The sequence below is a fragment of the Natrix helvetica genome, assembly GCF_964273705.1.
Source record: "Natrix helvetica genome assembly, chromosome: 1".
Classification (NCBI taxonomy): Eukaryota; Metazoa; Chordata; class Lepidosauria; order Squamata; family Natricidae; genus Natrix; species Natrix helvetica.
The window spans coordinates 117,597,770-117,615,379 of record NC_138548.1 but is presented as its reverse complement, the minus strand read 5'-3'; the positions used below and the strand labels follow the sequence as shown (position 1 = coordinate 117,615,379).

At 40.9% G+C, this 17,610-nt stretch overlaps 1 protein-coding gene across 1 annotated transcript; it reads right to left on the bottom strand.

Moving 5' to 3' along the window:
* Positions 1-6,793: 6,793 nt before the first annotated feature.
* LOC309385306 (ryncolin-3-like) lies at positions 6,794-17,215 on the bottom strand. Its single transcript, XM_081939620.1, has 8 exons — positions 17,048-17,215; positions 15,540-15,677; positions 14,854-14,916; positions 14,552-14,587; positions 11,292-11,425; positions 10,708-10,837; positions 7,860-7,994; positions 6,794-7,124 (listed from the first exon to the last, which is right to left on the bottom strand). The coding sequence occupies exons 1-8, from the start codon at positions 17,160-17,162 to the stop codon at positions 6,877-6,879; spliced, it is 999 nt and encodes a 332-aa protein (XP_081795746.1). The 5' UTR covers positions 17,163-17,215; the 3' UTR covers positions 6,794-6,876.
* Between the last annotated feature and the right edge of the window lie 395 nt (positions 17,216-17,610).

Here is a 17,610-nt window from a genome sequence, read left to right as displayed (position 1 = left end):
TAAATAAATAAATCATCTGCCAGTTCCTTCAGAACCCTGGGGTGTAATCCATCCGGTCCTGGTGATATGAACTCGTCTAGGGTAGACAGGTGCTCACTTACCATTTTCTTCCCTATTTCAACTTGTGTTCCTAATCTGATTTTTGTGGTGCTATTTTTGATAGGTTGGACTGTTTTATCCCTTTGTGTAAAGACAGATGAAAAACATGAGTTAAATAGTTCTGCTTTCTCCCTGTTGCTTGTCACCTTCTTGCCACTTTCTCCTAGCAATGGACCAATTGTTTCCTTAACCCTTTTCTTGTTTTTAACATGTTGGAAGAAGCTTTTTTTGTTAATTTTTACTTTTGTGGCAAGCCTTTCTTCATTGTGAGCCTTAGCTTTCCTCACTTTATCTTTACAGGCTCGGGCTATTTGCTGATATTTTCCCCTTGAGGATTCTCATCCATGGAATTTTTTCCAAGCTCTCTCTAAGTTTATTGAAATTAGCTCTCTTAAAGTCCAAGACTCTAGTTTCACTTTGTTCTACTACTTGTGTTTGCATAATGTTGAATTACAATATTGCATGGTCACTTGCCCCCAGGGTTCCTGTGGCTTCAACACCTTCTATCATTTCTTCTGTTAGTGAGAATTAAGTCCAATATGGCTGATCCCCTTGTTCCCTTCTCTACTTTTTGAGAAACAAAGTTGTCTGTTAGGTTTGTTAGGAACCTGTTGGATCTTCTGCTGGTGCAGAGTTTGTTTCCAGTTGGTGTTAGGGTAGTTAAAATCCCCCACTACTATTGTGGTGTGCTTCCTACATACATTAGTTATCTGACTAGCAAAAAGTTCATCTACTTTCTCTGCTTGGTTGGGTGGCCTGTAGTATAGACCTATGGCAATGTCATTCCCCCCCCCCCCCAACCTTTAATATCGACCCAAATGCATTCAAGATAGTTCTCATCATTGTTGTGCTCTATTTCTGTAGAGAGGGAATTATTTCTTATATATAGTGCAACTCCACCTCCTCTTTTATTTGGTCTATTTCTTTTAAATAATTTAAATCCTTCTAGCTGTATGTTCCACTTGTCGGTTTCATCTCACCAAGTTTCTGTAATGGCAACAATATCGTATCTGCCCTCTTTTACTTGAATTTCTAATTCGCCCTGTTTATTCCTCATACTCTGTGCATTGGTGTTTAGACATTTGAGTCCATTTTGATTGAGCCTGTGTTTACTGTCTACATAACCTGTGTTATGCCTGACTGCCCCTATTTTCTTGCCACTTGTATGATTCATGCACATGGTATGGCAATCACTATTAAATGCTTGGTTTTGCTTGACAGCGGGAGTGATAATAATCTTACCCACAAAACATCTGTGTTACATGCACTGATAACCCTATGAATTTTAGATTGCTGGGGACAGAAATGTTCTGTACCAATACATTCTCTGTCCCCGCTGTTCAGTTTAAATGTTTATCCAGAAAATCTGTGAATTTAATGCCAAGTAATTCAGTCCCTTTCTTGGATGGGTGCAAACGATTTCTTTTGTACAATTTTTCATTGGACCAGCTACAGGCATCATGACTAATAAAACCAAAGCCTTCCCTTTTACACCACTCCTTTAGCCACACACTAAACTCTGCTACACACTGGCCCTTCCCTTTTTGTTCCTTATATACTGGTAAAACCTCTGAAAAGATAAGCCTACAACCTATACTACTAAGTTCATACCCCAAGCTCTGGAAACCATTCTTCACAGAAAGTACATCTTTTTGGGACAGATCATTTGTGCCAAGATGTATAATAGCATCAACATCAACATCACTTGTTTTGAAAAGCCGCAGAGGTATTTTAAAGTAAATAAATACGGTACATTTAAAACTACTAACCAAAGGTAATTTACTTCTGTTTCTGTTGAACATTTCCTGGCTATTTCAGGATACTATTTTATGTCTCTTCAGCCAACATCAACAATAATCAGGGTTGGTTGGTGGTTAGTGAATGAAAGGATCTCCCTAAACAGCAACTCTTAGAACACAAGTTTTAAAAAAAAACAATGACAAAAATTATTTTAATTTCAACTTTCTTGCTGAGAAATTCTCAATTGTGAATCCGAGACTCAAAATGGAAAACTTTCAAGGAATATTTTGCTCCAAGAGCTTTAAATCAAGCATCCCTAGAAGCGGCTTCATGAAGCAATGTGGTCTCCTTGATTCCTGTGATTTGAGTTGTTATTGGCATCTTTTATTTACTTTTTTCTGCCTTTGCAGTGTTGCTGTGTTTTTATTTAGCTAGGACAAATTCTTTTTGTACCTCCAGTCTTGCATTCCAGATAGAGACTAGAGGTAGTCCTTGACTTACAAGTTTGTTTAGTGATTGTTTGAAGTTACAACAGCACTGAAAAAGGTGACTTATGACCATTTTTCACACTTATGACAGTTACAGCATTCCCCACAGTCATGGGATCAAAATTCAGACGCTTGAACCCTCTGGAACGGCAGCAGCCATGGGGGGGGGGTCTCCAGCTTTGCCCCAGGACCTGGGGAGCATAGGGAGCGCGTGGAATGCCACCGTGTGCTTCGCCGAACACAGCCTGGAAGGAAACAATTAATTGGAACGAAACAGCTGAAGAGCGGTGAGGCGAGGGGTCTCCCCAGGTCTTTTACTATCCTTACTCTTTTGACTGTTCTGCAGTTTTCTTTTTGGGACTTTTTTTCAACTTCTGGAGGAGTTTAGATTGGAGGGGGGAAAAATTCTTTCCCCCCTTGGAAAAGCGGCACTTGAAAAATCTCTCCCTTTTATGGGGGAGAGAGAAAGTTTGAAATCTACTTTCACTTCCCTTAAATAATGGGGGAATTTTTTTTTCTTGACTACAATTGCGAGAAAAAGGATGGCTGAACTGATTCTTCTCTAAACTATCTATGGGAACTTTGTTGTTTCCTGACCACCTGTACTGGCTGAGCCAATATGGCCAACTTCCTCCTTTTTCTTTGTCTTCATGAATGAGACTCCTCCCTTGGAAAACTTTATGGCTTTCAACTAATTTCCACCCCAGAGATCCCCAGGAGCCTCTTCAAGTACGTTATTCCCCTGGATTTGGAATATTCTGACCCACCTATTTGCTCTAGTTCTGTACTAGAAGACTTATTCTCCTTTGGACTTGTTTGTTTGGTGATCCTACCGGCTGTGCTCTCCCACAGACACCATCTCTTTGTATAGAACAATAACTATCTCTGAGCCTCATGATGGGTCCAAAGAAATTACCGCCTGGTAAGGCCTCATCGCCCCCAACATCTTCTACGTCCAGCCCCGCTCACCAGTCACAACTGGTATCTTTTTTACAACCTAAAGCCTCTGAAGAGAGTGCAAAGGACTTGTCTACTCATCAGATGCTTCAAATCATCTGAAAGGGACAGGACGAAATTAAAAAACAACTGCAGGACTTAAATGAACAGCTCAGAGAGACGAACCAGCAAACCACACGGAATGAACAGAGGATAGGTGTGCTGGAGGAGGGGGCGGTTGGGATGAGAGACGAGATGAACACAATCCAAAGGGGGAATGTAGAATTTGGAAATCAGATGTTAAAAATGGAATTTGAAAGGATGTCTTTTTTTCTTAGGTTCCAAAGCTTGCCAGAAGTTGAGAACGAAGATCTCAAGGAGATTATGACCACAATACTAGCAGAATATATTAATAGAGATAAACAACAGCTTTGGTGGGACATTGATCTGATCTATAGGGTTAATTCAAGAACACACAATGTGGGGTTGCGTGGGGAAACACTAGAAATAAACCCCTCCCTTTTTTTTAACTTTTAAAGTCTCAGTCAGAGTTGGGTAGATAAAACAAATTTGAATGACTGACTGAATGAATAAATTTGCTTTGCAAACATCATTGCATGCTTTAAAAAGGGTGAAGCTTTCATTGTGCTATCATGGTTGCCAAGTTGACATTTTGATTCGCCATTGGGACAGACTGAAATGTGCTGAATGTTTTATTAACAACGGTTTGTTATTCACACCCCCATATTTTCCCTGTGATAAGCTATACCTTATCCTTATCGGATACCGTTCCGGTACGGTGCTCCGGAGGGCCCACCTGCCCACCCGTGCTCCTTGCTTTATGCTTTTGTCGCTTCTGCACATGTGCATGATGCCTGCGTGACGCTCCACGTAGATGCTGGACCATTGCAGAGGCTTGTGGAAGCGTCATTTGATGCTAGAATGCATGTGCGCGCGTGCATGTGGGTAACTCTGGGGCCGTTTCAACCGTACTGCTTGGAATGGAATCCGAAACCCACCACTGATGCCAATAGTGCTCAAGTGGTGGTACATCAATAGGTACCAAACAGGGGAGGGTTCCTGTATCGGTTGGTACCACTTTGTTTTGTGCGGGCTTCACTCGCTCGCACACCCGCTGTGCATTGCTCACACATGCACAGTTGACTGTAATCTAATCTGCGCATGTGCAGAAACATGCCGGCAACAACAGAAGAGACTGGGGAATCGGTTTGGAGATGTGGCCAGTCTGGGTCACTGCTGATTCTACGACTCAGGCCGAATCACCACTTCCGAACCAGGGAAAACTGGGAGCAACCCACCTCTGGTACCAAATCACTAATTCCTATTGGTACTACCTTTGTTTTCTTTTGCCACAGATGTTCAATTTCTGCTTCCAAAAAATTGGAAAATGAAGAAGGAAAATAATTTTTTATTTTTTTTAAACAAGTTTTATTGGTTTTTTAAAAATTTACAAGGGAAAAGGTAGTGGAAAAGGTATACAAATTTTGGCAGTTGCAAAGTGTGGTAGGCGCCCCCTCCATACTCATAGTATACATCTAAGTAAAAATCATTAATACATAGTGGTATATAGTCAGCATATTAATTCCATTGGTATTTTCGATCAGTTTATGTCAAAAAGATTTTCTTATTCATTTTTGTGATCTGAGCTTTCTTGGTATTGCCCCATCTCTCCCCGCCGACAGAGCTCCGGCCCCTCCCGTGTCCTGTATGTCTGTTATAGGATCTTCTGTTTTTTCTAGGTGTATTTTGTTTTTTCCATAAAGGCCTGCGCCTCTATGGGTGTATTGATTCTAATTCTTGTCTCCTCCCAGAATATTAACATACCTTCAGGCATCAGCCATCTGAACCACACACCCTTCTGGTATAAATTATTCACTAGATGCGAATAATTTTTTCTTTTTTCCCTCACTTTCTTGGGGATCTGCTTCAGAATGGCTATTTCCCTATTTTGGTATGTCAAGGCTTGCCCACTTTGTGCACTCAGAATTTCATCTCTTGTCCTTTTTCTAAGAAATTTAATGTGTACCTCCCTGGGTACGTTGTGTGTTCTAGCGTAGGCTGAGTTCACTCTATAAACCAGGTCTATCTCCCAAACCATCTGTTGTTTTTCTTTATGAATGTATTCAGCCAAAATACTTGTTATGATGTCCCTTATGTTTTCATCATCTGCTTCCATCACATTTTGGAATCTAAGGTAAAAGGACATTCTCTCAAACTCTATTTTCATCTGTTGGGTATCAAGTTCTTTGTTTCCCTTCTGCACCCCCTCCACCCCCTCCCTCATCTCAGCCACCTCACCCTCCAAAAGGTCCAGTCTCTGTGAGTTCGTATTAATTTGGGCCTGATTCTCTTTAATTTCTTCTTTCATCTCCTTTAGTTGTTTCTTGATTTCCTCTTGTCCCTGTAAAATTTGCTGAAACATTTGTTGAAAGTCCAACTCTGTACTTTTAGGTTGCATCAGGGCTGTTATCGTTGATTGTGTAGCAGGGCTGGAAGTTGCTGATGTCGGGGCAGAGGTAGCAAAGCCAGGCTTTCCAGGAGGTGGTCTTTTAGGAGGCATTGTTTATAGAATAAAGAGTTCAGTCAGTGTAGAGAATGGACAGTCAGAGCGGCAGAGCAGCCAGAAGAGTCCAGGAGACAGAAGGTCCAGGCAGAAGAGAGTTTCTCTGATCACCCTGGCAGTAGAGCAAAGTTTTTCACTCCAGGGAGTTCAAAGAGTAACAATCCACAAGAGATTTATCTGAGTAGCATGGAGACAAAGACCGGAAGCCTGAATTTTTAAAGGTGGAGTCAGGTTTCACAGTTCATGAAGACAACGGAAGTGTGCCATCTTGCCCTGTCAGCTTCGGGTTTAGAGGCATAACAAAGTTTTCAAAGTTCAAAGTTCCCAAAGTTCTCAGATCATCAATATGCTATGGGGTTAAGTTCAAAGAAAATCACTTTAAGAAAGGGTGTGGCATCATTGGTTGGCTCTCCCCCCACTCCTTCCTCTGGGGCTGAGAGCAGAATTGTTCCAAGCCGCCTGTCCGAGGGGGGGGGAAATCCCCCTCCCTCCAGCCGTGCCTCTCAAATCAGCCAAGAGAAAAAGTTTTAAACTGCTGGCAAATTCTTCAAGTCATTAAAGGGGATGGAGGGGGTTCTGCGCCTCACCGCACCGCCACTGCGTCCTTCTGCTTGCTCATTCTCCGCACAGCCTCTCAGCGAAGACGCCCACGCGTCCTCCGATCTGCTCCCTGGTGCCTTGGGCGAGGCGGGGGACGTCCTGCCGGCCGCCGCCGATCCAGGGATCCCCCGCGGTGCCGCCCCTCCGGCAGGACACCTCTGCGGGGCGTCCTGTGCCCCCCAAGGAGTGGGGAAGCCCACCGGGGAGCCGGAGCGAACAACAAGTCAGCCGCCGGAACCGGAAGTGAGAAGGAATATAATTTGAACCCAAACCCCATGGGCATAAAAAAAGGGATCACTACAAGAGATAACAATGACACAAAGGAGCAGTTTTAAAGAATTGCTGCATTTAATTTTTTTTCCAGAAGAGAATACAGAAGAATAATCATTTTGGGTCATATTGAAAAAATCTATCAAACTGTGGTTTCATTTATTGTGGTCTAATTTTCATATCTGCATATTTGTAAGAATAATGGTACCCCTTCCCAGCATGCCAGTTGATGCCATCAGCAAAAGAGGTATGTTCCCCTTTGTGATAAAGGCCATTCAGGTTGGAAGTGTGGCAGTTAGTGTACCACCAGGCTCCTTTGAAATTTATGGCACAATTTGCATCATAGATATCATTGTCTCTGTCTTTGGTAGAGAACGGATAGTTATTTTGTCCTGAGAGAGAATCACCTAAAAGGAGGAAATCACAGGGAAAGCACTAAGTTCATGTCTTCCAGGAATGCAAACCTGCAGGGTATTTCACCAATGAAAAATGTTCCTACACCACTAAGAATTAGAAAGGGATCAAATATAAATGATAGAGGATCTGGTTTATTTGCATAATTTCCTAGATTCCCTGAGTCTGAGATTGCATTTTGCTCCCTGGACCAGTTGAAGGGCTGCCTCTTCATATTCACACCCCCATATTGTCCCTCTGATAAGCTAGAAAGGAATGAGGCAGCCCCCTGGCTTAAACTGTTTCTGCATTCTGCATCGGGTGATATGATATTATTATGCAGTCAGATATTTAGATTGGATTTGGCATTTTTATCCACCTGTTGAGTCCTTCCCAACGACCTATTATAGGCAAAGATTGATGTTTGTTTGTGTTACAATATTGTTGCAACATGAAAATTGTTTCTAATAAATGTGCTTTTACAATTGTCTAGTGGTGATTTTGTCAATGCCAATGGTGTTCAAGTGGTGGTACATGAAGAAGTACCAAAGCACTTATCATACCTTTGCTTTCTTTTACCACAGATATTGTATTTCTGCTTGCAGGTCTTTGTATTTTGTTATCTTCTCCAGTTTTTCTATGAATAAATTTATTTTCTGTCCATCTCACTATTTGAAGTAACTATTTATGTTTGTTCTATTCACCGTAAAAAGGTATTCGAATGCAGAGATATTTTCTGTATTACTCACCCATATTGCCATCCAAATAAGAACCCAAAATTAATTTGTAATTTTCATTTTCATTTGCAATTCTGAAACTGGAATATGTTGCAAAGGTTCTGGTACCATTGAAATCTTCCAGGTCAATCCTCAACTGATGTGTTCCTGCACACCAAAAGAAAGATACTATTAGAGAGCTACTTGAGGTGCAGAAGTCCTTGAAAGGAAGCCTGCTGAGAGGAGGATCCAACGTCACGACGATATGGACGTGCGGTCTCGATGCTCCGAGACCGTAGCTGATACTTTTGCCGCTGGGTGGTCCAATTGGGCCTAAACCGTCCCGCAGAGACATTGAACAGGAAGAATACCGCTTGCTGATCTCATGGACATCGCAAAGTCCCTGATCGATCCAAGAGAAGTTCTTCAAGCCGGCAACAAATAGTCCATCCACCAGGCTTATGAAGTTGGGGCAGCTCCAAAACAGAAGGATATGGAAAGAGAAAGTGTTTCCAGCTGGTGAGGATTTTTTACTGTTTTAAAAGAGACTGCCTATAAAAAACTTAAAGTTAATTTAAATTTTAGAACAGAAGAAATAAGCGGTGGAATTAAGCTTTGAATGGTTTTGGACAGTAGGTTATCTTACTTTTTAAATGTTATTTTCATGGATGGAATTTATGCAAGCCTTTAAAATCAAATGGATTAAGTTTTCTTCTTTTTTAAAATTATTTTTTGCAACCTATGGACTAAATTTCTCCTTCATTACTGCGTGTGTTTTCCCTTTTTCTTCTCTATTTCATTTAAGAATTTGACTTTTTTAAAAACTTGGAATAAAAAAGATACAAAAAGCAACAAAGAACATTGTAACAACAAAGGGGAAGATGGCACTGCTACTCGGAGGCTGGAGGTTTGTGTATTGGAAACAAAACACTTTTACTTTCCTCACTGATTATTCTGGCTTGGCACTTTAAGGTCTCACTGTTTTGTCAGTAGAGAGTGATAAGGAGAAAAGCATACAGATGTTCCTTTGAAGTATATCTTTAACCAGAGAAAAGTGAAAATAAGACTTTATTATGAATTTATGCCGAAGAGAAAAATGACTACAAAGAAATTAAATCCGCTGATATCTATGGCGATTGGTTTGTGTCTGGAAATGGAAAGAGGGGAATACAGAAAGAGGAATTAAATGAAGGGGAACTCTACCCCAGATGGCAAGATACAGAAGAAGGAAAAATAAAAGTATTTATGGATTTAAAGAGAGAAATTTTGTTAGCAACATAATTGAAAACACCACTGACAATTAAAGATACACTGATTAAGGAAACAGAAGAAGGGCATAGAAATTACATGAGAGACTTAATAAGCAATCAGTAGCAAAGAGGAGTCCATACAAATTTGATTAAAGAGATGATTAGAGGACTGATACCACAAATGGCAGAAGACATGAGATTATTTTGCTACTGGAAAGATATAGGTTGATAGATGAAAGGATATAATCTAAAACTAGTTAAACTTAGTGAAATTTAGTGACAATAGATATAGTTAAATAAATAATTGATAATGATAATAATGTATACATATGTATTGCTATGATAAGTAATAATCGGATATGAATATTGAATGGTACCTATGAAAGGAAGATTAGAATTTTTGGGGGTTATATATAAAAGTTAATAAAAAAGAACTAAGTTAAATTTAGTTAAGTTTTGTTTATTAGGGGGAAAATGTTATGATAAAGGACACAGTTAAATAAAGGAGGGATAATGATAACAGCGTGTGCATATATAACACAAATACATACCTATTTCCCTGGCTCAACTGATAAGGAGGCGAGCCTGTGGCTTAGTGGCTAAGACTCCTGCCTAAGATATAATACAGCCCAGGTTCAAATCCCAGTAAGGGTATGGCTAGCTGATGAGAGGTAATTAGCTCGAAATAGATCTATACTAGTCTCCCTTTATTTATTTATCAGTACAAATACAACACACACACACACACACACACACACACACACACACACACACACACACACACACACACATATATATATATATATATATATATATATATATATATATATATATATATATATATATATATATATATATATATATGCATGGGTACAACATAAGGAAAGTGGATGTAAATTGTAAACAGTGATTTGGAAAGGAGGATTAGAAATTTCTGTTACTAAATATTATGGATGTTTAGCTAGAATAGGCCATAAGGATTCAGTGTTATTGGAGGTTATTAGAAATAGCAAGTGAAATGCCAGTATGTGGTTATGTTTTAAATCTTGATATATTTTATGACGAAGGATGTTTAAACAATTATAGTCAAATGAAAATAGAGGTATGATGATGGTAATATGTATAAATATATCTGAGTTTAAAAACTTGAGTTAATATGAATTATGGTTGATGACTGTGGAAGAGATGCACGAAAGTCTTTTGTAACCAACTGATACTCTCTCTACAGTATGTAAAGAAGGAGGATTCTTTGCGTTGTGTCTGTTTTGAAAATTAAAAATACTTTTTTTAAAAAAAGAAAGGAAGCCTGCTAATCATTGTTTAGACTTTCAATCCCCATGGACTTGATCATGGTGGGATTATGATCCATGTGTCAATCCAAAACCTCTGGTGATACTCTGAAGTTTCCTTTATCTTTACAAAGTCAATCTTTTAAAAATTTCTGTGTACATACAATTGGTTATGGCAGTGAGAGGGGTACCGATCTGCTAATATTAAAGGGCTGAATCTGGAAAGATTGATACTCATCTTTTCTTAAAAATTAATTCTGATAAAGATAAGCATTATCTGTAGAAAAGGACTTAATGTCTATCAAATTGAGTACCAAGTAGAAGAGGAGATTTTGGGCTTACCAGAACTGGTGAGAAGATGGATCTTATCATTGCCCAGCCAGAATTCTGATCCTTGATTTCCAAATCCTTTCTTGTATGATTCCCAATCACGGTAGAAATCCACAGACCCATCTTGCCGCCTCTGGAATTGCTGTGGAGAGAAAGCAAGCAATACCTCAGCGTCTGCTTGATGAAGAAGCTGCTTTCCTTAATCTTAGGCCATTTCTGAAGTGTGTGTGTGTGGGGGCTGCCTTTCAGTCTTGTTTTTCAAAAGACCTTGAATAGAACTACGACTCCTCTTGTAAGTCATAATGAGGGAGCAACTCCTTGAGACCATCTTTTGCCTTCAATTCTCTACTGTCCTGGCTCAAATCCCAAGAAGGGACTTGAGAGTCTCATTCAGCTCTGGGGCTGTAACTTGTCCACCACTCATCTCTTTAGATGAGAGAAGACTGATGGCCCCCTGAATAGCCGCTATTATATTATAACAAAGTGGATAGCATGGAGCCTACTTGTTTAAGAGAGTAATTATAGTAACATTGGGTTTTTTGCTCTTCTGATGCATTCAGATATCTCTTCCTCCTCCTCCTTGGGCTGCCACTTACCAACCAGCCTCCACCATCAGTCCCCATGTCACAGAAAACCAGCATCGGGTTTCCCTTGGTTGGGTAGATCGTATACCAGCCATTCAGAGTCTCCCCACGTTCCAGGAGGTTTTTGCAATTTCTGGCTTCTGTCTCTAGGGGAAGAATAGGGAGAAGAATTGAGTGGGTCAGTTCAGGCAAAATACATGTCTGGGACTGACGTTGACTTTTGTGGAGAACTCTCAAGTGTGAAATCATTGAAGTCTCAATTGTAGGAAAAATGCCATAAACTCATGGAGATCCCTTATAAAAAGCGATTATATAAAGATAAGATAATAATTCCAAGGAGGAAGGAGAATCATAGTAGACATCTTTGGAACTGTTGGGCTTGCTGACTGACGATGATGGGAGTTGGAGTCTCACTTGCAAATGTGGATAGATGCAAACAACAAGTATCATAATGATACTCAGCCTGTGGTTAATGAGTTTGTACTAGTCCAAAACCCATTTTTAATTTGGCTACTACAAAGTCCGTCCTTTCTCTTTCTCTTCATCCAGTAAGCATATGCATCTGAGTAAGATTTAAAACTTGAGGACATATATTTTTTAGAAAGAGATTCTTCGTATCTTTCAGGACTGCTACTCTTTAAAAATATTATTTTCACTTCAAAATGTTTACCAAGTTCTTAACTGGTCTTTCATCACTTTGTAAGCAATTTTATCGAAGTGTTATTGTTATAATTTGTTGCCTAGCCAGCCAGATTTTGTCCACTGAAGGTCATGGTCACAGAGAATTCATACTTCCTAGATCCTGGATGAGCACAATATGTAATAGGAGGGATCCATTCTGCCAGAAACTAGGAGGTGAGCCCACACAATGAGAAAAAAGCTGCCCCTCAATTAACCAGGTTCTATGCCATGCAAGGTTTTAAAGCATTTTGAAGCCACTTAGCAGCCAATGCTACTAAGTGGCTTCAAAATGTATTGACAATATGAACCCTGTTTAGGAGGGTGGAGCCAAAAGAAATATACCGTATTTTTCGCCCTATAAGATGCACTTTTTTACTCCAAAAAAGAGGGTGAAAATCTGGTTGCGTCTTATAGACCGAATGTAGCCACCTGGGCAGTGGTGGGTTTCTGCTGGTTGGTCAATGAACCTGGAACTCACTCGCAAGTCCATGGCATTTTGGGCTCGTCCTTCTTTTTAAGCAGGCAGCTATCAGAGAGAAGAAGGCAGCGGTTGTGCAGCCGAAGATCGCCTGCTTAAAGATCGCCTGCTTAAAAAGAAGCCTCGTCCTTCTTTTTAAGCAGGCAGCTATCAGAGAGAAAAAGGCAGCGAGGCTTCTTTTTAAGCAGGATCTTTAAGCAGGCGATCTTTAAGGGAGAGATTCTCTCTCTTCCTCCCCCCCCCCGTTTCTCTCCCCCCTTTCCTTCCTCCTCCTTTTCCTCTTTCCCAGTTTTTCAAGGCTGAGCCATTGGGGGACGTCAGAGGGAGAGAGAGACGGATTGAAGGGTGCAAAGAGATGGGGGCCTCCCATTTTGAGAAGCCTCCCTTAGCAAAAGATCGCTGAGAGGAGAAACTGGAGGATTCCCCACCCCACTCAGTGCTGTTTTCAATGGGAGGATTCCCCACCTCACTTTTTCCTTCCCAAAAGATCCCTGAGAGGAGGAAAGCAAGGATTCCCCACCCCACTCAGCGCTGTTTTCAATGTGAGGATTCCCCACCTCACTTTTTCCTTCCCAAAAGATCCCTGAGAGGAGGAAAGCAAGGATTCCCCACCCCACTCAGCGCTGTTTTCAATGGGAGGATTCCCCACCTCACTTTTTCCTTCCCAAAAGATCCCTGAGAGGAGGAAAGCAAGGATTCCCCACCCCACTCAGCGCTGTTTTCAATGGGAGGATTCCCCACCTCACTTTTTCCTTCCCAAAAGATCCCTGAGAGGAGGAAAGCAAGGATTCCCCACCCCTCTCAGCGCTGTTTTCAATGGGAGGCTTTCCCCTCTCTCAGCTCTTTCACTTCCCAAAAGATCTCTGAGAGGGGGAAAGGGAGGATTCCCCACCCCACTCTGGCTAGGAGCCCATCCTCGGGGGGGGGAGGGATTCCCCTCGCGTTCCTCATCTTCCCGGATGGGCTGGTAAGGGGACAGAAAAGGTTGTTCTCCAGTTGGGACGGAGAGAGGGACAGACAGACAGACAGACACACACACACACACACACACACACACACAGAGTGAGTGATTGAGTGAGTGACAGACAGACAGACACACACACACACACACGTACACACAGAGTGACAGACAGAGAGGAAGGGAGGAGAGAGAAACACAGAGAGAGAGAGAGAGAGGGAGGGAGGGAGAGTGAGAGACAGACAGACACACACATACAGAGTGACAGATGGAGGAGGGAGGAGAGAGAGAGACAGAGATACAGAGACAGACAGACAGACACACAGAAAGAATGACAGAGAGAGACAGAGAGGGGGGAGGGAGAGAGAGACAAAGAGCTACACACACAGAGAGAGACAGACAGACAGACACACAGAGAAACAGAAAGAGAGAGAAAGAGAAAGAAAGGTAGAAAGAATGAAAAAAGAAAAGAAAAAAGAAAGAAAGTGGGAGAGAGAGATGAAAGAAACAAACAAAGAAAGAAAACTTATGACCACAATTGAGCCCAAAATTGAGTGGCAATTGAGCCCAAAAATCTTTTTTTCCTAGATTTTCCTCCTTTAAAATTGGGTGCGTCTTATATTCCGGAGCGTCTTATAGGGCGAAAAATACGGTACTTTTCCAACTTGAATTATTCAGTCCCTTAAATGACTGACAATACTGTACAAACAATCCATTAAGATTGGGTTAGGGTTAGGGTTAGTTCTGGAAGTAACACCTTGGTGAGAGTATTGAGACTATCAACCCTGCTTAGAAGTGTAATAGGACGGAGCTAAAAGAAATATCCTATCCAACTTGAATTATTCAGTCAGTTAAGTGACTGATAATACTGTATATTGTATCCATTAAGACAGATAGGCTGCTGCAAATGATGGAAATTGTAGTTGGCACAGATAGGAATGTGCTAGGTCAAAGGAAGTTGATTGGCAGGTATATAGGCAACTTAGCTTAGTTATAAAAGCCCGGCAGGGCTCAGACTAGCAAAGCAAGCTTTCTGCATTTGATGTTTCCAGGTTTCTTGGTCTTCAGCTCCCAAAATAATCCAGTTACCATCTAAGTGAAAGACTGAAGCAACCCAATTAGGAAGCTATTGAGTAAGAGGAAGAAGAGGCATACCTTTTGGTGGACAATTGTCTAATCTGCAGGCATCTCCTGTAAGAAAAGAAAAACAATTTCTTGTGCAATGGGTAAACAGAAAGGTTCATAAGGCCCATAGATAAGAATAACCTCTTGTATGCCAGTGTATTGTCCATTCTTCATAGTGATGGATAGATATCATCATTTGGTTTTATGTTACAAACAGTTCAACCAAGAAGACCATGAAATGAAATTTGATTGGTCACAAACAGGTGGGCCGGTGCTTCCCCTTTGATCCAACTCTTGCGCAACCTTTTGATTTCAATCAGTAGACGTATTACCTTTGTCTCCTTTGTCTCCTTTCGGTCCAGCTTTTCCAGTTATCCCAGCAGATCCTCTTTCACCTGAAGAAGAGAAAGAAGAAGAGGAGGAGGACAAAGACCAGCTTAGGAGAATCAAAATACATCTTCAACAGACTTTCGAAGCTAGACATTGCACTGATGAGAATATTACAGCTTTCAGAGAGCAAACAATCAAAGAGGAAAGATGTTTGGATTTGAAATGATGGTTTCAAATTTTAGCTCAGGGCTGTTGGGAGTCTTGATTTGTATGAAATTATGTTGGACTTGTAGGTTAGTGACGAACAAATCCCTGATAGCATTGCTGATACTTCAGAATGGAAGAAGGCTCATGGGCATAAGAACAACTCATAGGACAATACAATCTATCAATACAATCTGTCTTTAAAAAGTTCCCACAATACCAGATAACCAAAGAAGCATCTCCTGACTACTTTGCTAAGACATTGATCTGAAGAATCCTTTTACTGACTGAAAGAACATACAACTTTCATTTCTTATCTAGCATTTGGGAGAAAGAGTATTGCTTCTGTCTCTCTGCTAGTAACTTCTCCTTTTCTAGGCAAGTTTTATTAATACAAAGTTTGCTTCCCACTGTTACAAGGAAAGACAGCAAATAAGCTGCTGTGAATCACCTGGAATGACGTCTTTAATGGGCTTTTACTCACCTGGGGGCCCCTGAGGACCTGGGTCACCCTTTAGCCCTGGTGATCCGTTTGTTCCTGGCACACCTGGAATCCCAGGTATCCCAGCCTGACCTTGGAGAATAATCTTCTCCCTTCCGCATTGTGTTAAGCTCTCCAGCTCTGGCATAGGAGAATAAAAAGGAGGCAACATGAAAAATAGAAAAGAAGCAGTATGTTCTCCTTATGGAGCAATAGGTTCACATTAAACTAAAATAGCATGAGAGAGGTGCTAGAAAATCAGGGTGGAACAGAAGGCAAGGTGATTAAGGTATAAAAGTGACGCAAAATTTCTTCCACTCAGGTTTTCCACACATAAATATTATTTCTGTTCCTAGGCTACTGGAGAATGCGAGAATAAAATTGGGGGCTTTTCCCCAAGGATTTTTCTCTAAGATAACAGTGCATACTTCTTTTTTTAAAAAGCCCTTGATTTGTTTTGAATTTGACTCTACATTTTATCTCTCTCTCTCTCTCTCCCTCCTTTTAAATGAGACTGGACTCCTGGCAACTGCAGCTTTCTTGGCAATCTTTCTCAGAAGTGACTTGACCTTACCTTCTTCTTAGAGCTGAGAGAGAGGACTGGTCCAAGATCAGATGACTTTGTGTCTAAAGTGGAACTAGAACTCATGTTCTCTCAATTTCTACCTTGATTATTTAACTGCTACACCAAACCAGCTCTCATCTTCACCCTTTATACCATGTGAAACCAGGGGCTTCCACATAAAGCACAGTTTCTTAAGGAGGCCCTGTCTATATCTAGAAGATGAACTTTATTGTTCTAATTTTTACCTATACAAATACATACATAAAACTGTTTAGGTAAATACTTAGGCAAAGATCTTACTCATGTTTTACAGATATCAAAACCCCAGCTAATATATGTTCCACATATACAAAACATCAACTGAAATTTACCCAGCAGCTCAAGATCAATAGTCTGTTTTTATTTATTAAAAAGTAACTTATTGATCTTTAAAAACTATTCTGAAGATGCTGCTGCTTTGAAAGGATTCTTTCCCTTCAAGAGCATCACAACTCATCAACTTTCTCCAACCTTTAACTGCCACCAGTACCCTCAGGAAATGCTCACTCTTAATACAGAACTGTTATCTTGTACGTTTGACCAAACACACAAACAAATTACTTCCCTGCAGCCAGAATTCATCCCTCATCTATTTCTCAAGCCATCTCTTTACCTGCAAAACTGCTAGTCTGCAGTGCCTAGGTAGAGTAGCACTTAAACTTATATGCCACTTTGTAGTGCTTTACAGAACTCTCTAAGCGATTTCCAGAGTCAGCATATTGTCTCCAACAATCTGGGTCCTCATGGTCTCAGTAGTTGTGGACAGTCAAAAGAACAGAAGGCAAGTATTCCTTTTTTTTAACCAATTGGCTTTATTGGGAAACTAAGTACCAACGTTCTGCTCCTGCATGTAGGTGACCCCACAGAGGCTAAGACCACGCTGAAAGATCAGACAGCTGGAACTCACGTGCACAGCAAGTGGCTTCAGTGTCCTGGGATCCTGCAGTGCCACGATTTGAGACGTCACCCACCACCGAACTAGCAACCAGGAAAATCAGGTGGAAACCAGCCCAAGGCTTCATCTTGCCTTGCCAGCTTTCTCTCTGAGCGAGAGGTGTGCGGTATCTTGCCTCATATATATATGGTGGTCTTTTGATGATTAACAGAGAAATCAGGAAGTATTTACATTTTCTGTGTAAGGATAAATAGGACAATATCTGTTTTGCAATGTCTGCTTGTGCAACCGCAGCAGTGTACATTAAGGAACATAATTCAAGAGTATTATGTTTCTTGAATTGTGCAATGTTCACCATATTACCCAAGCTTTCCTTATATTGAATAATATGTGCATTGCAGCCACATTGTATCAGAAAAAAGCAAACCAAAACAAACACATATTGGTTTAATCAATAATCCTATAAGTCTTTGCACTTTTCCTAGTTGGACAAGTGTCCACTTTTAACTTTAACTTTTATTTGATTTCTAGACCACCCCTCTCCCAGAAGGGACTCGGGGCGGTGTACAGTCATA